Here is a 23,151-nt window from a genome sequence, read left to right as displayed (position 1 = left end):
TTACTAAGACAGGAGTCATGTAAATGGCGTCTGGGCGTCATAAAAAATGGCGCAAATCGGGTGGAGGCGATTTTTTTGCGTCAACCTGACTTGCCCCATTTTAAGACGCCCTAACGCCATTTTTCCCTACGCCAGCGCTGCCTGGTGTACGTGGTTTTTTTCCACGCACACCAGGCAGCGCCGGTCTGCTAGCGCCGGCTAACGCCATTCAATAAATACGGGGCCCGCATGGCGCTTCAGAATGGCGTTAGCCGGCGCAAAACTTTTTGACGCTAAACTGCGTTAGCGCAGTTTAGTGTCAAAAAGTATAAATACGGGCCCATTGTATTTTGTAGGTTTGCGCCGTTTTGCGTCAAAAAGCGCCGCAAATGCGGCGCTAAAAAAAGTATAAATACGGGCCTTCATTTTTGTAAGGTACCATAACATAAAAGGCGTAGTTATAGCATATGCATACTCCCATGATAACAGATATTTATAGTTTACGGACGTCATCAGTTCTTTTACTGAACTCTGCGGTACTCTTTTGTAGTTGTGATTTACAATTACAACCTCAAAGGGTTTTCAGATTTGGGCTAATTTTATTTCCTGGTATTTCATAATCTTTGGCTTTGCATGAAACCGTATTCATATCTTTCTTTTATGAGTGTCCGCCATACTAACAGCATCATCAACTAGTTTATTTCAAGTTGAGTTGTCACCCCATTCTTTTTTATAACTCTCTGATATCTTGCAACACTTTTTTTGGCAAAACACAACAAAAAACACAAACATCTGTATTTCATTTTCCGTAGATAAATTTAATTTCGAATATATTACAGTCTCCAGCTTTAATGAAAGGTAACAGTTTATTGCAGTGTGGTTTTTCATTCATTGTGTGGGACTAATGGGGAAGATTTTCTTCCTAGAAAGCAGTCATTAAAAAATAAGGAGACATGTAATGCCACGCAGCTCAGGGTACAGGAGTCGGGTAAGATAACACAGCATCATCACCTGCAAAATTTACAACAGCACAAAATGACGTACGAAGCCGATTATATGCACAGTGTTAATGTTTGACAGATGTGACTCTACTAACGACATTGTCATTTCTATATGAAATGCTGCAGTTTTACTCTTTCTTTTTTTAATTATAATGCAGTGTAAAAAAGGTGCAATAGTAAATTTTTGATTTTTTTTCTTCATGTTTTTGTAACTTTTTTTCCATCAGAGAAAGCGATTCAAGCTTCAAACCCTTCTTAGTTCATGTAGTTTGTGCGCTACTTGCTCCAACTCCTTTTCTATTGCTGACAAGCTTGTTAGTTCTTGGTCCTAAAATACAATTACGTAGAGATTACTGTTAGCCAGTGGTGATTACGTGCATATTTCTGTTCATGTTAAATGTTCACTTCATTGAAGAAACACAACACTGAAATTTGCCCTTGAGCCCACAAGATGGAGGTATTGTACCAATATTTATTGAGAAACATTTTATTATCAATTTTTGTATTATTACATCCAGTAACACAATCCCACCAAACTAAATGAAATTCCGGAAAGACTTCATTTACTGGCTGCTTTTCTTGAACATTGAATAGAAACAAGGCACTTCACATGATCTCCTTGGTCATTAGTCCAACACTGTAGCTAACTTGGCTACTTCCAGTGGTGGGTGTTGAAAGTGGTTGAGCGTAATATTTGCAACTGGTCCACCTTATTGTTTTCAAAATTGTCCTTGGGCGCCCTCACACACAAATGTACCCACACACTCATACTCCCTGCTTCTCACCTACAAGCACACTTGAACACACACTCCCACGTTTATAATCATTGACCCTCACTCGTAACTACTGGTGTAGAGGGTCTCTGATCTGAGCTCCTGGGCTACAGATGTTCTGCTTTGAAAGTGAAGCAACTGCACCCTGGGCTTTGTGCCCTGGTGCAACTGCACCTACTGCACAACTGATAGAGACACTCCTGAGTTACTCCCATTCCCTCACAATCTTCCCCTCTCACTGATTCTAACCCACTCACACTGCTTAATTCACTCCCTCAATTTCCCTTATTCATACTCACCCTCGCTCACTCATTGACGCTCACTCTTTCATTCTCATTGACACTCTGAAACATTAAACTAACACACACTGTCACTCAATCTCATTCCTTCTCAATCACTCACAAACACAATTTTACAGAGAGCTGCACAGGGGAACAACACTGATTTTGTTTTTACTTACCTTTCTTCCTTTTATGGCAAATCAGAGATCCATGGCAGCAGCAGAGGAGGAACCTGGTCCTGGACATAGGAACTAGCAAGCCCTGATGCCTAACGAGGAGCCAGACAGAGCAGCAAGGGCAGGTTTTAGATGACCTACTTCAGGCCCTCTCCCACCTACTTCAGGCCCTCTCCCAGCTTCTTGTCAGGGCTGCAAGGGCAGGTTTTAGATGACCTACTTCAGGCCCTCTGCCAGTTTCTTGTCAGGGCTGCAAGGGCAGGTTTTAGATGACCTACTTTAGGCCCTCTCCCAGCTTCTTGTCAGGGCTGCAAGGGCAGGTTTTAGATGACATACTTCAGGCCCTCTTCCCAGCTTCTTGTCAGGGCTGCAAGGGCAGGTTTTAGATGACCTACTTCAGGCCCTCTCCCAGCTTCTTGTCAGGGCTGCAAGGGCAGGTTTTAGATGACCTACTTCAGGCCCTCTCCCAGCTTCTTGTCAGGGCTGCAAGGGCAGGTTTTAGATGACTTACTTCAGGGCTGCAAGGGCAGGTTTTAGATGACTTACTTCAGGCCCTCTCCCAGCTTCTTGTCAGGGCTGCAAGGGCAGGTTTTAGATGACCTACTTCAGGCCCTCTCCCAGCTTCTTGTCAGGGCTGCAAGGGCAGGTTTTAGATGACCTACTTCAGGCCCTCTCCCAGCTTCTTGTCAGGGCTGGAAGCACAGTCCTATCAGAAGCTGGGACAGTGCAGGGGGTCCTCGCTCGGCTGCTCTATGTGCTCACCGATTCCCTCAGGGTTGACCTGATGTCCCCCCTGAGAGCCACATTTTTGCAGTTATGCTGTTTCTGTCAGAGGCATGGTCAGTATGTCTGCTAGATAAGATGGATTGTTGTGATTGTAGTTGAACTACGCCCCTTAGACGTGTGCAATCCAGACATTCACCTACAAAGTGTTGCGTTTCTAAACAACACTTTGGGGGTCATTCCGACTCCCGCCGGCGGCGGTAACTGCACGCCTGGCGGGAGCCGCCGAATGACCGCACCGCGGTCAAATGACCGCAGCGGTCATTCTGAGTTTCCCGCTGGGCTGGCGGGCGACCGCCAGAAGGCCGCCCGCCCGCCCAGCAGGAAACCCCCTTCCACGAGGATGCCGGCTCCGAATGGAGCCGGCGGAGTGGAAGGGGTGCGACGGGTGCAGTTGCACCCGTCGCGATTTTCAGTGTCTGCCACGCAGACACTGAAAATCTATGTGGGGCCCTTTTAGGGGGCCCCTGCAGTGCCCATGCCAATGGCATGGGCACTGCAGGGGCCCCCAGGGGCCCCACGACACCCGTTCCCGCCAGCCTGGTTCTGGCGGTGAAAACCGCCAGAACCAGGCTGGCGGGAAGGGGGTCGGAATCCCCACGGCGGCGCTGCTTGCAGCGCCGCCGTGGAGGATTCCCTGGGGCAGCGGGAAACAGGCGGGACACCGCCGGTTTCCCGTTTCTGACCGTGGCTGTACCGCCGCGGTCAGAATGCCCATGGAAGCACCGTCAGCCTGTTGGCGGTGCTTCCGCGGTCGTTGGCCCTGGCGGTCCATGACCGCCAGGGTCAGAATGACCCCCTTTGTAGCTGGATCAACGCTCAGCCCCCTAAACCCTCACCCCGCCCCACCCCCTGTAATCAACAGTTTGGTGAAGAGGCCGAGGGGCCTGACTTGCGCCCTGCAACGTTCATTTAAACAGTAAAGCAGTGTTTGCCTCACCACTTCTAAACTATTACAGATGTAATTGTGTATTTAGCAGGGACTCATTGGGCTCACAGGCGGCACGGCTACACCTTAGGGCCCCTGAAGAGGAACCACCCCTAGCCACTTCCCAACCGATGACACTAATTTTTAAAGATAATCACGTGTTATGTTCCTGCCTAGTGAGACTCTGCCTTCATACTGCGTTGCCTGGCCTGCTTGGTCAATACACATTATTTTTGCAATTTTACTCAAGGCTGCGCCTCCCTGGATATCATAATTCTCTTGAGCATGTATGCTTTCCTTTCCAGATCAGGATGGGCTAACAGCCCTCCCCCCCCCGCCAGAGTACTGCCAGCATCAGCATGCCGTGCTGCGTCCCCTTGGAGTTTAGTCAGCGCAGGAGCTGAAGGCTCATGGAAACAAACACACTTCAGGTTGGGGTACCCCTTCGCAGGGTTAAGGCGCCATGTTTGCTTACAGTGATAGGCATTTAGGATGCACATTGTGTTATTACATGATTAGTCCTACATGTTCAATGTCAGAAAACCAAGACTGCAACCTCCACAATGCGTTAGGTTGTCAAGTGAAAACCATGAAGTGAAATATGGTGCACTGGTGCATGAGGCGAGGTGGCAAGCCCACAAACGGGCATCTCCCAACCATTCAAGGATACCATCTTTCATCACTCCAAAAAAATTCCTCTGACAAGCTGCCTTGAAGATTCCCCGTCCACTTTGACCACTGCAGCCAGGTCAAAGGTGGACCACAGGAGTAGCAGCAACCTCATGCGTCCTCAGTCTGCCTCACAGAAGACGCAGATAAACATGCCTTTCACTTTGTTGCTTTCTGGATTGAAACCTGCGATGATGGACATCTTTCACTGAGGACATATTATTCCAGGGCATCATCCTTTCTACTGCACATTACTGTGCATATTTAACCCCGTCCTTTTTCATTCCCAGATCAATGAGGTTGTGCAATATAAGTGTGCTTCCACCCTCCACCCTCTCCAAACACCCCCCCCACCGTCTGCATGTTCAGGATGATTAATCTCAAACCATGTTCACTATAATATATGTCTGTGATTTTTCACATGCTTTAGTCATTCGTGTCCTTAGATGACAAAGTCATGTTTAAAGTGACACTGCCAATATATTAATAATAGTGTGAGCTAGAAATTCGTGATACTAAAAAGGAGGATTTTTTACTGTAAAACTGCAAAACTCACAAGTTTTGGAATCTGCAAACGCAGCTTCTTAAAAACAAATATATCTGGAAGGAAGTAAACAGTGACGAGATACCCTCTGCTAAGAGTAGAGTAGATGAAGCCTTTTGTTAGGGGGTACTGTTAACCCGATACATGTGTGCATGCACACACGTATGTATGTAGAAGTATTGGTAGAGCACATACCTAACTAGAATGCGACTGGGCCCTGAACAAGGTAAGTAGCCCTGAGATATGATTAAGGATTGCCAACTCTGAGGCAGGATCTTGCAAGTGGAGCATCCTAGCATGTAATGATGCAGTGTTATCCGAAAAGATGGGCTTTCAGATCCTAACTTCGAGGAGAGGTGGGCATTTCTGTTGTTGAAAGGTCATTGGAGAAACTCGTTCATCTGGAGGCAAGTGGGGCTGATTTACAAAGAATCTGAATTCCCAGTAGACATAGGTTTAGATCCATGATGTGTAGAGATTTCCAACTTCAGAAACTATTCAGAGTCCAAAAGCCGCAGACATATGCCAGGGGGATCCACTACCCTTTTGCATGCCTGTATTTTCTAACCCCATGCATGGGGACATTTCATAGAACATAAAATGTCACTTTTATTTTTGCTTTTCGTCACATTTCTCCAGGAGTAACTCTACAACAGCTTCGAAGTGTGGGGAGAGAGGCACAGTAGACGTGTGTGAAAGTTACAATGATGTAGGGTTTCTGGATTCTTTTAAAAGGGCTGGCAGCTGCTACAACCAGGTCTATTACTTTGGTACACCTTTTATACTGAATCAATGGATGGCAAGATTTGTTCACTACTGTGACTCCTGTAAAGGTCCTCCCTGTTGGGAAATTACATCTTCCAGAAATGTCTTTAAATCACGGTAAATTCTCTGTGTTATCATGAACTATTTAGTACGTAAATGAAATGTAGACAGGTATCGCTTTTATAAGGTTTGTTGCTGAGTTACAGTTAAATTAAGACATCACTATACTTATTTTTATCGCAAGATGCTGGGAATTTATATTGAATACATATTTCCAAATTCTTCACGAGGGAAACATTTTGATCTCTAAGTGGTATCGGAATGAAAGTATCAGGGTGCACCACTAGAATTAATTTCCCGCAGAACCCATGCTCTAGCCAAGTGCGACCAAAACAGCTTCTCAGTGGCTATTGTTTATATTGTGGAAGTTCCTGGTGTTTCTGTTGTAGGAAGAGAAAGTGTCCTCAAAAGGTTGTGAGCTGATATAACTATTTTGAACATGTAGACTTTCTGAAGCTGATGCTCTACCCGAGTTGCTTCCCTTTTGATTCAGAATAAAAAACATTAAAAGCCTCAAGTGTGGCGGGTATGCACAGACGTGGGTTCTGCCCTCACTGGATCATAGTATGCAAGTTGCACATCATTGATGTGAGCCCTTTAACCATCAGGGCTTTCATCCTATTTTAGCACATTGCCTATAGGAACTGTGGTAAATTCACTAAACAAAGTATCACAACTGCACAAAGACTCTTCACACAAACATCTCACACTGGGTCCGTGCTCTGAACCCTGAATGTTGAAATCCCTTGTCTTTGTAGCAAGTGAACCATTAGATAAAGTAAATGTAAGACGGGCATTCTTCTGAGTTCAGTCACAATGCATTTAAATTTTTACGCAATTAAGTTATAATTAAAAATGCAAGCGGTACCTCAACTAACCTCTGCTCGCCTGTTTGCGCTTCCTTCCTCGTCCTTTTTCTCCTCTGGGGTGGGTCTGAATGCAGTTTCAAGGATTCTTTCACCACTGTCCTCATTTGAGTGATGCGGCCAAGATCTTCTGGTATCACGCTCTCTACTGTTAAAGTCAAATTTACGTGCCCTAAGGGGGACTTTCATGGACCGATCTGAATCCTCCTCCTCCTCTTCACTTTCATTATCAACATTTCGTTTCTTTGATGTCAGCTCCTTGGCCAACTCATCCATCTTGTTCCATCTCTTGGAGTTTTCTAGTTCTTTTGAAGAGGATAGTTCAGTCTCCTCACTTCTTGACTCCTTCACTTGGGAAGAGTCTTCCTTGTGCCTCATATCATTCTGCAAGTGATGGATTCCTCCATCGTCTTCCTGGGATTTTTCTTCACTTTCAGAGCTCTTCTTTTTCTCAGCATCCAGTGCATCTTCTGTTTTGTCTAAATCTTCTATAAAATCAACAAAAAAAAAATACACGTTGAGAAATTACTGTGGCCGGATGTGTAATGATTTTTAACGTATTAAAGATATAAGGTGTATTAATTCACGAGCCAATCTCGCACAACTAACTCAAGCATAGACACTGAGAATGCACCATTGGGAAGAGAGTAAAGTATAAACAATAGGCACGGGGAGGTCTCATTTTGAGAAGTTCACTTGCCAGACAGTGATGAAACATGCAGCTACAGTTGCACCACACACCACATCACAATAACCATCCTCGATATGCCAGTGACTACGCTAATCAAATGTTGATCCCACCCACTCGATAGAATTGACATGGCTTACCAATAAAATAATTTCTATTGTAAACTTGTTGCGCAGGAAAATGACATACGTTTTTAATATAAACCAGTAAAGTTAATGCTCATCTACTATTTCGGTGCCAGTTAATAGCTTCTTAGAGCTCATGTTTCAGAGAATAAAATAACACCAACATTGTATGGTTCTATCAGAATATGGAAGATTGCTGCCATTATTTTCTAGGGGGGTTCCAAATTATACGTATATACATGCCCATTAAATATTCCAGATTGCTGCAAGTAAGACCAGCATACTGATCACATGTTCCATGGTGCTGCCAACAGTATGGTGTTCATTGTGAATGGCTGACAGCAGTGTTGATCATAATAGGGCTGCCCTGCTCCGTGTACCACTGGATGTGGCCTAATGGTCTAAAAAGATTTATTGTATCATAGGGCTATTGCATGAAAAAGGTCACCCGCAGTTTACATATCTTACATTTAATCCTCTGATAGCAGAACTAATCTTCAAGTTAGATATTGCCACAAATTAAATTTCTCCATTGCCCAAGCAAGGTACACATTGCCATGCCTGTCCAGGTAAAGCACACATTGCTACGCTGATCCCATATTGGCCCAGTAAAGGTCATTTTTGCACACCAGTAAACAATTCTTTGCAGTAAATCACAACATGCCATGCCAGATTGGTTGCTAGATTATTTGGTAAGACTCATATTTCAATGCCAGTCCCTACATTTATCATCAGCGAAGCGCGTGTTGCCATGCTATTTTCTACCATGCTTTAATAAATCACATAGTGTCACATGAGTTCCCACACTGCTCCAGTCAATCACATAACATCATGCCAGTTTCCCCATTTCCCCAATAAAACACATATTATCATGCTTGTATCCTCAGTGGCCCAAGTAAAGCACAAAGTATGAGAACGGTTTCCACTGACCAGTTGGAAGACAGACAGTGAGGCAGGGAACACAAGCAGGCATCAGGGAAGATTCATACGCATGCCGAAACATAGAGCCTTCACCCTTGCTCCCACCTTCACCCTCTTCGCATAGACAGCTCAAGGTCCTTTGTGCTGCCATTCACTAGCATTTGGGTCCAACTGCAGAAACCAACACCCAATAACCCCCTTGTCAGCCGACAGAGAAGAGATGATCTGTGGTGGAGGATCTTTTGATTGAAGGTGATTGGGACCTCTGGGGCTGGCACAGGGCATGGCTTATGGTCCAACTAAATTGGACGCCTGCTGCAGTACTCTGTAGAGCATCCCTGGCTCAACATTAATGGAAAAGCCTTGAGAGTCAAAGATGCTCCCTGCTTCTCCTTTCCCAGCCCTTCCTAGAGAATGTCCCCAACATTCCTGTTCCCTGTTTCCCTTTTCTTGCAAGTGAAAAATATGACTATAACGTAACTGTTCAGTTCATTTTGATGTTTTTTATTTTTTAAAAATGAGGACCAAGATGGGCAAGGGGTATTTGAGAAAAAACAAATTGTAAGCCTTGTCTCTGCATTTTTCCCAATTTGCATTCACAGGTGCCAACAGCTAAATGCTGATGGTCAGTGCAAGCTCGCATCTCATTTCAATGCAATTTGTGGTCATTTGCAAATCCGGTCAAACGCCCGAGGTCAGCTATTTGAGGAACATTAAGTTGGGGTGACAGCATCATCAGTTTGTGGCATAAAATGTAAATTAATTTATAAACAGTAGGTATTAGCACAAGGAGTCAACTCATTGCAGATGGCATTCCATAAAACAGTCACTTAATGATTTGACCCCCCTCCCCTGTCAAGCTGGAAACTAATTTGGTGAACATGAGGGCAGTTTCTACTTTGAGTATGACTTTTCCTGTTGTGTAAGTGCTGTTACTTGCTCCACGCTTGTATCCTGTTTCACGCTATGGTATGGTGACAGCTGTATGTGTGCCTTCTATCTCATTCCTCTTTAATCTCCTAGACAAATTTTTCCAGAAACATTAGAACTTGCGAGTGTGTGTGGTACTAGAAGCTAAAACAATGAAGTTCTTTAGTATTTATCTTTTCCACTCTTCAAGTACCAATAAGACCTATATAAGTATATATTCTGTGAAAAAAAACCATTTAGTGTGAAGTTACAGTCACAATGCATAACCCCAGTATAACTTATGTGCTGCTCAGGACCTCACACACGATATGTCAAATAACATCACCAATGACATTACTGATGATGTCTCAAATAACATAATTGATGGCATCACCTATAAGATCACAAACATCACAAATTGTGATTTTGAAAAATGGCTACAATTGTTTTATGTTTTTTTTCAATGAACACAAAGTTGGCGTTTAATGGTGGTATTTTGATGCTAGGTGAAAGGCCTGGTTGAAAGCCAATGCCTGCACCGAAACCCTGCTGTGTAAGGCCAAAGGTCAGACATGCATGTTCCAGTCACTGGCATGTGGAACAGACATGAACAGTGCACAGAAAGCAAGTATCAGATGTGGTGGAGTACATAACACATAGATAATAACGGAGGCTACCTGTGACATATGGGGTAACTAGAGAACATAAGGTTCTTGTCATCTATGGAGCTTGAAGATCTTCACTGTGGGGGCAGGGCACCTCTCAGGATAGTGACCTAGCCTACATAAGACTTACATGGGTATTGAATGATTTGTTGGAAGCTGGTCATCATGGAGTGTCATGGAGTCTACATCAGCGGTGCCTGGTGGGTTGAGGTTCCAATGGGTTGCTTCACAACTGTGTAAGACAGATGGTGGAATCCTAAGGCTTATGCAAGATATGGCAGCACTTTCAACACCATCATGACACAAGCATACCAGTGCTCCCTCTAGGACGGCCCAGGGGCTCCATACTGCCAGTTGTCACTTGCTCATATTGCTTCCACTATCGTGTACAGTTGTTTTATACGTTCAGCCTTTGCTCTGACCTTAACTGGTTTCTGAAAGGATCTTTCTATTAATCAGTTTGGACAATCTGTCCGCAGAACACTCAAGTTCTGACGGAGACATGTTACCCAAGAATGTTCAATTGCTGAAAATGGCTAATAGATTTCTCATGGAAACTCATGTGTGAATTGATTGCACCTAATACCGATGTTAAGTTTATACACTGACAACTATGGGTTTTCTATATTCATTTCAGCGGCTTTTTCCAGGAAGCTAAACACATTTTGCACATAGTAAGAACGTGCTCTGAGTTACGCACCATTTTTGCTTTGGGTTTCATCTTCCATGTCTTCCTGGCTGGCTTTGTTTTTGGATTCTGCAAGATTCTCTATTTCCGAGGCACTTCGTTGTTCCTCGTGGTCATCGCTGGCATATTCTTCCGCATCCTCGTGATGCTTTTTGGTCACGTGCTCTTCCTCTTCCTTGAGCTCCTGGCTTTCATGTGTGTTCTCCTCCTGATGCTTCTCTTCGGAGACTTCACCAGCGTTGATGTCGTCAGTGATATGGTTGTCTATGCCCTCATCTGTCACCGCTTCCTCCTGCTCACCAATCTCGTTGCTTTCCATTGGTTCGTCTGCCTCTTTGTTCTCGTCCTCTTCCTCTTCCGGGGTAACATCATGCTCAGAAGGCTCGCTGTCCTCCACGCTATTTCTTTCTTCCTCTGAAGTATTCTTTTCTCTGTCCCTTTCGTTGTTTTCTTCATGCACCTCAGTGGAAGAAATGGTAGAGTCTTCGGTCGTAATTTCCTTGTATTTCTCTGAAGAAGAAAAAAATGACAATATATTAAATGTTTCTGAAATGAGTTGATTCTCTAATTTTTTTGTAATAGATTTTCAATGTGTTTTCCTGGACCTTCGAGTTCATCCAGTACCCGATCCAAACACTTTAGAGTTGTAAAGTGTGGAAAATTATGGCACTATATTTCTATATTTGTTTTAGTAAAAAATTCTGCAGCAAAAAATGCTTTTGAACTGATTTAGTGCACTTGCTTCACTACTGACAAACGATCAATCTGGGTGTATGTTAGTTGCTCAGACAAATATAGGAAGCCTGTACTGTGTCTGTAGGATAATGCATTGGAGGTTACTACTTTGTGTGTGGTATCTGTAGTGCCCTGCTGGACACGTTCTAGTGTTCCACCAGCCACTCAGCTGAGGGCTGCCTTTACAGACACCCCCACACCCATCCAACACAGGCGTCACCAGTCAGGTGACCCTGCCAATAAAAAGGGCCGGGCGCACGTGCCCAGGGCCAGTTAACAGAACCCTACCACTGTGTCTGCGTCACATCATTTCAGTAGCATGAGGGCCTGGGGCCCCAACACTACAGTAGCCACACTTGCAGTAGATCACTTCCTAAACACTCCTTTAGGTAAAACCATTGTCATTTTTCTAGTCCTAGTAGGAATTTAGATTAATTCACTCAACCTTCAGGAATAAAGTGCAGGCCTTACCATGAGGAGCTGCGCTGACTCAGCACACAGCCAAGCACCTGTTTTTGTGTGTGTGGTTTGACATGTAGAGGAAGCAAGCTGGAAACAGTGAATTATGGACTGCCTCTTTGTTTTCTACTTGTGACCTCTAAGGTTCATGCATTAACTCAGTGAATATTCGAGCTCTGTGTATTAACTTGGACATCTTAATGGCAAATAACAGGAGCCATATCATGATGAGCTGTGCTGGCTCAGCGCATAGCCGAGTGCTTATTTTTTGCGTCTGAGGAGTCGTAGGATTATGAAAATAAAGCAGAATTTCTTTCAGTTAATGTTCAAATGTTAGACAGTTCTAGCCGGAAACAGTGTGCAAAGATTGCAAGTCTCTGTTGTTCTTTCTAAAGTTGTCGCATTAATCAGAGAACTTCTGAGGTACATGTATGAACTTTAGACACATCGAAGCCAAGGGCCATTTTACGATGAGCTACTTTGGCTCAGCCCACAGCCACGTGCCCGATTTTTGGGTCTGAGGCGTCTAAAGATCATACATATGACACAGGATTTCCCTGGGCTATGTATCAACTTTAGACAGAACAAGTTGGGAACGGTGTGCAGAGATTGCTTTTCTCTGTTTCCAGCTTGTTCTTTCTAAAGTTCATGCATTAACTTAGAGAAAATCTGATTTATATGTATGAAAATTAGAGCCTCAGGTTCTGTACCATGATGGGCTTTTCTAGCGCAGGGCCAGCTCTTATATCACGTGCCTCCAGGTCGTAATTCATTTAACAAAATATTTTTCTGAGTTGGTGCTTGATTTTCAGACAGCACTGTTTAGAAACAGACCTTGCTCACTGTTTCTGCGCTGTACGAAATATGGTTAAATCAATTCACTTTAGGCAGTGCAGGCGCATAAAACATGAGCTCTGCGCTGTTCCTGAAAAGCCCATCATGATACTTCCCCATATGTATTTGTGTATTCTATCCAGCCTAATACAGCTTAACCTCAAAAGATATTTAGGAACCAAACCCAATGTACCTAGCTCTTTCTCTACCTTTCTGTATTTTGTACTGCGTCATACTTGTTGGCTTATCTGTAACATAAATAAAATCACTTTGTGTCTCTCATAGTTCAAGTAGCTGCAGGGGAGGCTCCTGTGCTATGGCTGAGGAGTGTCACCCCCCCCCCTCCAGCAGCAAAACATTTGCAACAAAACCATAATAAACTATGTTTATTATGGTTCTGTTGTAAAAAGGACGGGGCCATGGGGCGTGACAGGGTCCTGGGAGAGTGCACAGCACTCCCCTCAGTGCACATGTATGTTTGGCCGGCTGTCTCGGCTGGCCAAACACACATGCGCACTAGGCTCTCTCCAACCCAGCACTGTGTTGCTAGGTTGGAGACAGCAGGCAGAGACTTCTACTCTTCCTCGGAGCGCCCAGCCAGGGTGCTCCGTCCAATCCTAAAGCAGGGAGCCTGTGCTTGCCACTTCAGACAAAAAGAGAAGCGGATCGGAACGATGCGGCAAGACAGGCAAATTAAAAAAAAATATATATATTTTTTTTTTTTTTGTCCCCCTGGCCACGCACCACCCTGCCCCTTTTCCCTCCCGCAAGCCGCAACTGAGTATCTGTCTAGCTGTATGTCAGAGTGTAAGAGCTTCAGTATTTACAAATTTGTCTAGATTTAATATTTCTTCCAGCATAAAAATGGGGATTGGTATCAACAACCATTATTCGCAATTCCTGGTAATTTGCAATTCTTGTTTTTGAAATGGAGAAATAGACGTGTTATCATATTTCCAATTTTGTTTTAAAAAGTAGGTTTCTGTAAAAAAAAACACATTGAACCAAAAGCCAAATGGATCGCTGGTAGATTCTATGGTTTTTCCTCAGGGATGAATCATGTAATGGGGTTTGTTCTCCGGTAGGAACAACTGGTTTGCTAGTAGCACTGCATAGCATATGTGTCATATAATTTACCGTACACAAGTTCTAATGGCACCTTGGAATATTTCTCCTTTGAGCGACTATTCATCAGATTTGCTGATGCTTTCAGAGACAAACTATACTAGTACCAAATTTCCCAGATTCTTCCCCATCCCAACTGACCTGACAGAGGCACAGCCTTTTGGAAACACCTTCAATGCTGCTAGCAGCATCTCAGTAGTAGGATTCCTCAGTTGAGACTTGCACTCCACTGAGGTGGGCCTGCTCCTGAGATAGAAACTCTGATGCAGTGCTTAATTTGAGCTGGTGGTTTCTTGTGCTCAGCACCAGCACTTAATTGTCAACACCAGTACTTATGACAGGCCACCACGTGGTGGTGATTTTTGTATAATTTTGAGATGAGTACAATAAATGTTGGTATATGTTGGAAATGGGGTCTCTAGTTGGCAGGGGTATACACCCTTGTCCAAGTAGTAACCACAATACTAGTCGGGGTAAGTTACAGACAATCCAAATTATCCTGTGCCCACCCTCTGGTTGCTTGGCACTGAGCAGCCAGGCTTAACTTCGAAGGCAAGGTGTAAAGTATTTGTGCAAAAAATCATACAGTAACACAGTACAAACACCACAAAAATACACCACACAGGTTTTAAAAATATAGAATATTTATCTGGTTAAATTAAGGTCAAAACGATAAAGATTTAATAAGCACAAGTTGAAATATCACTTTTGCAAATTGAAAAAGAGTATTAAATCTTAAAAATCAACAGGTGTCTCTTGATTACACAAAGTACCTGGGTTTTTGTCAAAAATAACACACACGGAGACCGCAGAGGAGGAGATGGGTGGAAAAAAAGGGGGTGTGCGTCAGAAATCCTGGGCACGCTGGAAGAAGTCACAGGCGTTCGTCAATCTGGCGTGGCAATGCATCTAATTTTCTGCAGCATGGCAGGTGCTGGGTCGATTTTACACTCGGGGAATCGGCTGTGTCGTTCCGGTTCAGCTGTGTATCGATCCGGTAGGGCTGGGCACCGAATTGTCTGTCGCAAGGCAGACGCTACGTCGAATCTTTACTTGTGAAGTTGGGCTGTGTTGTTCCGGTTCAGCTGTGCAGCGATTTTCTCGTCACAAGGCAGGCTGTGTGTCGATTTTCAGCGCACAAGGAGTTTCCTGAAGTGATTGTCTTTTTGGCCCTGAGCCTTCAGAAAACAGGAGGTGAGCTCAATCCAAGCCCTTGGAGATCACTTCTCAGCAAAGCCAGAGGGCAGCAGGGCAACAGCAGGGCAGCGGTCCTTCTCAGCAAAGCAGTCCAAATGAGCCCTTTGGGCAGCCAGGCAGTTCCTGTTGACATGTTGCAGGTTTAGGTCCAGAAATGTCTGAGTTGGTGGGGTCAGGGACCCAGTTTAAATACCCCAAAATGCCTTTGAAGTGGGGGAGACTTCAAAGAGTAGTTTTGAAGCACACAAGTTCCCCTTTAAGTCCAGGTCTGTCTGCCAGGGTCCCAGTAGGGGGTTTGGCAGTCCATGTGTGAGGGTAGGAAACGAGCCTTTGATATGCAAGTGTCAGGCCCTCCACCCTTACACCCCAGGAAGACCCATTCAGTATGTAGATGAGTGCAGGTGTGACTAAGTGTCCTGTGTTTGGGTTGTCTGGGTGAATTGCAAAAGGAATCTGTCAACCAGCCCAACCCAGACATTGACTGGAGACAGGCTGTAAGGCACAGATGGATTTTAAGTCTGGAGAAATGCTCACTTTCTGAAAAGTGGCATTTCTAAATTAGTAATATAAAATCCAACTTTACCAATAAACAGGATTTTCTATTACCATTCTGGCCATACTAAATATGACCTGGTTACCCCTTTCTGATCAGAATCTACCACTCAAACGGTATATAAGGGTAGCCGTAATGCTATCCTATGAAAGGAGCAGGCCTCACAGTAGTGGAAAATGAATTTAAGTGTTTTCCACTACCAGGACATATAAACCACACATGTACATGTCATGCCTTTTACCTACATAGCACCTGTGGTTTACCTAGGGCCTACCTTAAGCATTGACTTATATGTAGGAAAATTGGAGTTTAAGGTTTGGCGAGCACTTTTAAATGGCAAGTCGAAGTGGCAGTGAAACTGCACACACAGGCCTTGCAATTTGAGGCCTGAGACATGATTAAGGGGCTACTTATGTGGGTGGCACAACCAGTGCTGCAGGCCCACTAGTAGAATTCGATTTACAGGCCCTGGGCACATGTAGTGCACTCAGACATGCCTATTGGGAATGAACCAATGTTACCATGTTGAAGGGAGAGAGCATATGCACCTTAGCACTGGTTAGCAGTGGTAAAGTGTGCAGAGTCCTAAAACCAGCAAAACAGTGTAAGAAAAGTGGAGGGAGGCAGGCAAAAAGTAGGGGGATGGCCACCCTAAGGTTGTCAGGTTTAACATTTATTCCCCCCAGCTGAAAGAGGGGAGAGCTACCCAACCCCTTTGGAGCTCTCATCGCTAAGGCGGAAGAATCTGGAGAGACCAGTAGCACTGTCGTGGTCGGTCCCCGGATGATGCTGCACCATAAAGTCCATCCCCTGTAGGGAAATGGACCACCTCAAGAGTTTAGGATTTGAGGGGCCTGTGGTCTGTCTAAACCCGGAAGTGAGTCCCAAACAGGTATGGTCTCAGCTTCTTCAGTACCAAGATCACAGCAAATGCTTCTCTTTCAATGGCATTCTACATCTGTTCCCGTGGTAGTAGCCTTCTCTTAATAAAGGCTACTGGTTGGTCTAAGTCCTCCTCATTCAGCTGTGCTAGAACCGCCCCTATGCCATGCTCTGAAGCATCTGTCTGCACGATGAACTTCTTTGAGTAGTCAGGGGCCCTGAGCATGGGTGCCGTGCACCTGGCTTCCTTTAGGGAGTCAAAGGCTTTCTGACAAGCCTCTGTCCAATTCACCAACCTAGCTTGCTTTTTGGATGTTAGTTCTATTAAGGGGGCCACTATGGTGCCATAACCTTTAACAAACCTATGGTAGTATCGAGTGAGGTCTAAAAAGGCTCTCACTTCTGTTTGGGTTCTAGGTGGTTGCCAGGCCATGATTTTTTCAATCTTGGCCTGGAGGGGCTGCACTTTGTCACCACCTACTAGGTGTCCCAAGTACACCACAGAACCCTGCCCAATCTGGCATTTACTGGCCTTGATTAACAGGCCTGCCTGTTGCAGGGCCTGTAGCACCCCTTGGAGGTGGAGCAGGTGTTCCTCACTGCTGGAACTGTAGACGGCAATGTCGTCTAGGTAGGCAGTGCACAACGCATCCTTATCAGCTAAGACCCCGTTAACCAACCGTTAGAAGGTAGTGGGCATTTTATCAATTCAAAGTGCATCACTCTGAACTGGTAATGTCACTCAGGAGTGGAAAAAGCGGATCTCTTTTTGGCCCCCTCAGTCAAGGCGATCTGCCAGTGCCCCGATGTGAGATCAAAAGTACGGAGGAATTTGGCAGCGCTTAGCCTGTCTACAAGCCCATCAGCTCCGGGGATAGGGTGAGAGTCTGTCTTTGTGACAGAATTGAGACCCAGGTAGTCCACGCAGAACCTAAGTTCTGGCTTGGCACCAGATGCGGCAGCCTTGGGTATCACCGCCATGGGGCTGGACCAAGGACTGCTAGACTTCTCAATCACCCAGAGAGCCAGGTTCTTGGCAACTTCCTCCTTGATGCTGGCCTACACCCTGTCTGACAACCTGTAAATGTTGTTCTCTACAGGGGGATTGTCTCCTGTGTCTTTGTCATGGACACAAAAGTGTGAGAGTCCAGGGGTAAGGGAAAACAGGGATGAGTACTGCTCCAGTAACTGGTAGCAGTCCCCTCGCGGGTCCTGGGTCAGGGAGTTAGAGAATTGACCTTTGTTGGCAGAGAAGAGGTCGGGGAGAGGTTTACTCTCCTCCTCCATACCCTCATCTGTCACCAGAAGCATGTTGACCTCAGTCCTCTCAAAATGAGGCTTCAGTCGGTTCACGTAGAGCACCCTTAGGGGGTTCCTAGGGGACAGGAGGTCCACTAAGTAAGTGGCCTCCCCCTTATGCTCCTTGATCTCAAATGGGCCAGTCCAGCGGTCCTGGAGAGCTCTAGGCTCCACTGGCTCCATCACCCAAACTCTGTCTCCAGGCTGAAATTCCACCAGGGTGACCTTCTGGTCGTACCAGTGTTTCGTCACCTCTTGACTGGCCTCGAGGTTGCTCTTGGCCTTTTTGCAGAAGCGTGGCATCTGGTTGTGAAGGGCCAGCATGTAGCCAACCACATCCTGAGGGGTAGCCTTGGGAGCTTTCTCCCACCCCTATTTCACAATGCTTAAGGGTCCCCTGACAGGGTACCTATAGAGAAGTTCAAAGGGACTGAACCCTACCCCCCTCTGTAGTACCTCTCTCTAAGCAAAGAGAAGGCATGGTAAGAAAATGACCCACTTACGCCTCATGGCCTCAGGGAGGCCTGTGATAATGCCCTTCAAGGCCTTGTTGAATCTCTCCACAAGACCATTGGATTAAGGATGCTATGGTGTGGTAAACGTGAGGTCACCCCACACGCATCCCACATGGTCTTCATGTCTGCAGACATGAAGTTTGTGTCTCTGTCAGACACAATCTCCTTTGGAAATCCCACACAGGTAAAGATCCTCATCAGAGTTCTGGTCACCACCAGCCATCGTCCTCAGAGCGACTGCCTCTGGGTAGCGGGTGGCATGGTCCACCAAAACCAGGATACACCTGTTGCCTAGGGCAGTTTTGGGGTCCAATGGACCAATAACGTCAATGCCCACCCTTTCAAATCGGGTGCCACTGACAGAGAGCTGGATTAGGGGGGCCTTGAGCCTTTTCCTTGTCTTCCCACTGGCTTAGCAGGAGGGACAGGACCTACAGAATGCATTTGAGGCCGTCCGCGTTCAGGGCCAATAAAAGTGGGTGACAAGCCTGGAAAAGGTCTTATCTTGCCCTAAATGTCCTGCCAGGGGAATGTCGTGAGCCAGGCCCAGTAGGAAGGCCTGGTAACACTGGGGGGACCACCAGTGCTCATGCTGCCCCAGCCTCCAGTACCTTAGGCTCAGAGTAGAGGTGATCATTCTCCCAATATATAAGGTGATTGCCAGGGGCTTCACCTGCTGCTTGAGCTGAGGACTGTTTCCTCAAACCCTCAAGAGTGCGGCAGTCTTTCTGCGCCTTGCAGAACTCTTCCCTGGTTGGCCCACCTTCAACTTGCCAGCCAGCAAGCTCAGGTAAGCCACCTAGGACAGCAATGTCCTCCCTGGTTGGCTCAGGGGCCTCCTCCTCAGGGACCCCGTCAACCACAGTGGGAACTTCTGGAACTGGTTTCCCACGCCCCTTGCCCCTCTCCTTGGCAGCTGTCTGGGCCATTCTTCCAGGCTACAGTCACCCTTGACTCCCTTCCCGGCAGCCATGGACCTTGTGGTCATACAGATCCACTCAGGCAATCCCCACATTTTCAAGTGAGACCTTAGCTCTACCTCCTGCTAGGTAGTGTGCTCAAGGTCTTTGCCTAACAGACAATCTACAGGCATGGCAGGACTCGCATCTACTTTTAGCGTACCAGAGACCCCCCAACTACCAGTAGGTGGCTCTCGCGATTGTCAGCGACTATGACTTGGTGGAATGTGTACGGGAGGACCTGCTGTGCTGACACCAGTCGACCCCTGACAGGGGTCATGCTGGCTCCTGTGTTCACGCAGAGCCTTTACCCGTTGCCCATTGATGGTGACCGACTATCTACACTTGGAAGTATTTGCAGGCATTTGGGCTTTTGGCACCATCTCTGCATCCCCCAGGGACACTAGGGTTACCTCTATCTGTACCCCAAAACTAATTGGGACTACCTCCTCCCCGAGCACTACACTAGCCAACCCAGGTGTCTGCCCTCCCATGGGGGCTGTGCCCTCTTGGGACTCTTGGAGTCACCCTTAGAGTGTCCATACTTGGAGCACTCTATACACTGGGGTACAAACCTCCCTGTCTTATGGTCAGGGAATCCTTTCCTCTTGGAATCAGACTGGGACTGGTTACCACTATTCCCTTGGAAATTATTTTAGGGGCCTTTTGAGAAGTCCTTATTTTTAAGTTTTTCTCCCCCTCTTTCTTCTGGTAGGAACCCTGACAACCTTTGTGGGTGCTCCCCCACCCCCCAGATACCTTTTTGGACACTCTGGTGCTAGCCCAGAGGTCCGCAGCCTCGGCAAGCTTCCTGTGATCAGTCAGCTTACTGTCAATCAGGTGCTGGCGCAACTCTGTAAAGCAAACACTGAGCATATGCTCTCTCAGGATCAAATTATAAAAAAAACATTAAATCATCTACTTTACTGCCCACACCCATCCATTCGATGCCTTGCTAGAAGAATCACAAAAGTCTACCCAAGTTTGGTTGGAGAGTTTGGTACTGTCCCTGAATTTCTGACAATACTTTTCAGGGGTCAGTCCAAACTTGGCAATTAAAATGGCTTTCATGAGCAGGTATGTGTTCTGGTCCTTCTTTTCTAATGTGAGGAGTGTGTCCCTCCCAATTATTGGCACATGTTTCCACAAGCCCGCCCCCCCATTGCTCTTCAGGAACCCCATGAGCCCTTAGTGCAACTTCATAAGCATCAAACAATTTGTCAGTATTATCTCTCACCACATAACTTGGCACCACATCTTTCGGTATACGAACCTTTTTGTTTCCAGCAGGTCCTGTATGTATGCTGCCACCATCACTGCTGGGCTCAGAATGCCTTGACTTGAGCTCCGGCTCTTTCAGACTCAGTTCACGACCCAGAAGTAGTTTATTTTCAGCCAAGGCCCTCTCAGCTGCAGCCTCAGCTTGTTTGGCTTCTCTCTCAGCTTTGGCTCTCCTCTCCTCTGTCTCCCTGTTTAATCTGGCCAACTGTAGCCTGAATTCTCTCTCTGTCCTCCCTCCTTTCATCTGTGGTCAGGCTGTAATTAGAGACACTTCTCCCTGGTTCAGCAGGGAGCACAAATCCAGGAGTGTCATACCCCACTACTGTGAGCAAATCCTCTGGAGAGCTATCCTCTTGCTCTCCCAACTCAACATTCTCTTGTGAAGGGCTTCTGCCCAGGCCCTCAGTGCCTTTTGGTATTCCTCCTTCTTGGATGCACCACAGGTAGGTTCTTCCGTCCCCTTGCAGAACCCTTTGAGCTGGCTGACAGTGTATGCTTAGCTGGGTCAAACTCTCCTACTCCTCCTTGAGACCCAGCCAGAGACATGTTGTATAGGATTAGATTAAAATGTCAAGCAGGAAAAAATTGCATCAAAAAGAGAACAAATCAAATTGACCTTTAACCGTGGTTAGGTAGTGTACACATAGTTATTGTATGTCGCTGCACAAACACAAGTCCTATCCCACTGCTACCACCAATGTTAGAAATGGGGTCTCTAGTTGGCAGAGATATACACCCTTGTCTAAGTGGGGACCACACTCCTAGTTAGGGTAAATTAAACACAATCCAAATTATCCTGTGCCCACCCTCTGGTGGCTTGGCACTGAGCAGACAGGCTTAACTTATAAGTATTTGTGCAATGAATCATACAGTAACACAGTGAAAACACCACAAAAATACACCACACAGGTTTAGAAAAATATAGGATATTTATCTGGTTAAATTAAGGTCAAAACAATAAAGATTCAATAAGCATAATTGAAATATCACTTTTGCAAGTTAAAAAAGAGTCTTAAATATTAAAAATCAACCGTTGTCTCTTGATTACACAAAGTACCTGGTTTGTGCCAAAAATAACATGCAAGGGGACTGCAGAAGAAGAGAGGCGTGGAAAAAAATAGGGTGTAAGTTGGATTTTCTGATGCGGCACAGATGAGGCATAGTTTCTTTCCATGTTGCAAGGGGCTTTGCGTCATTTTCTGGCACACAGTCTTGGTTTTTCACTGTGATGCGGGGATCTTTTTGATGCCCAGGGACGATGCGAGGAAATCCTGGGCACGCTGGAAGAAGTCAGAGGCGTTGCGTCGATCCAGTGTGGCGATGCATCGAATTTTCTGCCACATGGCAGGTGCTGCTGGCCCTTTACTAGGGACGTATAAGTAAATAAAAAATGCCACTTGGGAATGAACCAATGTTACCATGTTTAAGGGAGAGAGCATATGCACTTTAGCACTGGTTAGCAGTGGTAAAGAGCGCAGAGTCCTAAAACCAGCAAAACAGTGTCAGAAAAGTGGAGGGAGGCAGGCTAAAAGTTGGGGAATGACCACCCTAAGGCTGTCTGGTCTAACAGTAAATAATTAACTGTACAATAACAATGAATAATCCCTGCAGGCCAAGCCATTCTTATAGCTTTGGGGCCTGGCATAGTCCGAATTGTCACACTTGTAACAGTGTTGTTGTCAGTACTTGTGTTGGTACTGTCATTGGCAGTGCTGGCAGGGGCAATGGGTCTTGCATGCTACAGTGGTCTTTTGACAAGGCACTGGCACTTATTATTTTTTTTAACAAACTAAGCACTGTCCCGATGACAATTTTTGTATTGTTCCTCTCCACTCCAACACAAAGCAAGCTTCATATCAGTCAGCTTTACCCCGAATACTTCTTGTGTTTATTACCAGAGGTAGCGAACACCCCAGAAGCGAAGGGTCGTTTTGTGGTACATCATGAGATGTAGAGGAACAATTTTGAGAAATTATATCGTTGGCATGTAATCAGGATTGCTTCCCAGTTCTTCCATTTATTAAACCAAGGGAAACGTTCTTCCCCTTTTGGTACCCCACCTCTATTTCGTGAAGGGATTTGAGAGGCTAACATTGCTGCTCTGCAGGTATCAGAAACTGAGGCCCGCCTTATCGTTGTAAGGGAACAGTCAAACCTCAGGTGCAGTGTCCCTTACTGCCACCAGGGAGCTCCTTAACGGCCAGCCTGTAAGCCACTGTAAACACAACTCAGATTTATTGCCTCAGGGGAAACAGGGAACGGATGAGGTTCTTCCTAGGGAACCAACATTTATAGGACAAAGTATTCGAGTTCCGATCAGTACCAGCCCTAATGAATCAATACTGCCATGCCCTGGACGTCTTTGAGGGATGCTGGCCCCAGAAAAAAAAAAACGGACGCACTACCCTCTTTTCCCTGCAGAACTTGATTTTCAAAGCGACCTTAGTAACAACCCTTTGATAGTGACCGAGAATAATGCAGTTTGGAAAAG

General features: G+C 45.8%; 1 protein-coding gene across 3 annotated transcripts in view; it reads right to left on the bottom strand.

The window, feature by feature from the left end:
• Positions 1 to 776: 776 nt before the first annotated feature.
• The window catches only part of CHGA (chromogranin A), a 98,188-nt gene continuing 75,813 nt past the window's right edge, over positions 777 to 23,151 (bottom strand). For 2 of the 3 annotated variants that reach the window (XM_069208214.1, XM_069208216.1), the window contains 3 exons: positions 10,834 to 11,331; positions 6,838 to 7,313; positions 777 to 1,308 (listed from right to left, as the gene is read on the bottom strand). In XM_069208214.1, coding sequence (XP_069064315.1) covers positions 1,225 to 1,308; positions 6,838 to 7,313; positions 10,834 to 11,331 — 1,058 coding nt within the window. In that variant the 3' untranslated portion in view covers positions 777 to 1,224. Of the gene's footprint in view, positions 1,309 to 6,827; positions 7,314 to 10,833; positions 11,332 to 23,151 lie in introns of all 3 variants that reach the window. The other variant, XM_069208215.1, reaches the window with a different exon arrangement.

The sequence above is a fragment of the Pleurodeles waltl genome, chromosome 9 (assembly GCF_031143425.1).
Source record: "Pleurodeles waltl isolate 20211129_DDA chromosome 9, aPleWal1.hap1.20221129, whole genome shotgun sequence".
Taxonomy (NCBI): domain Eukaryota; kingdom Metazoa; phylum Chordata; class Amphibia; order Caudata; family Salamandridae; genus Pleurodeles; species Pleurodeles waltl.
The sequence above is the reverse complement of the archived record's forward strand: the minus strand, read 5'-3'. Positions and strand labels throughout refer to the sequence as shown.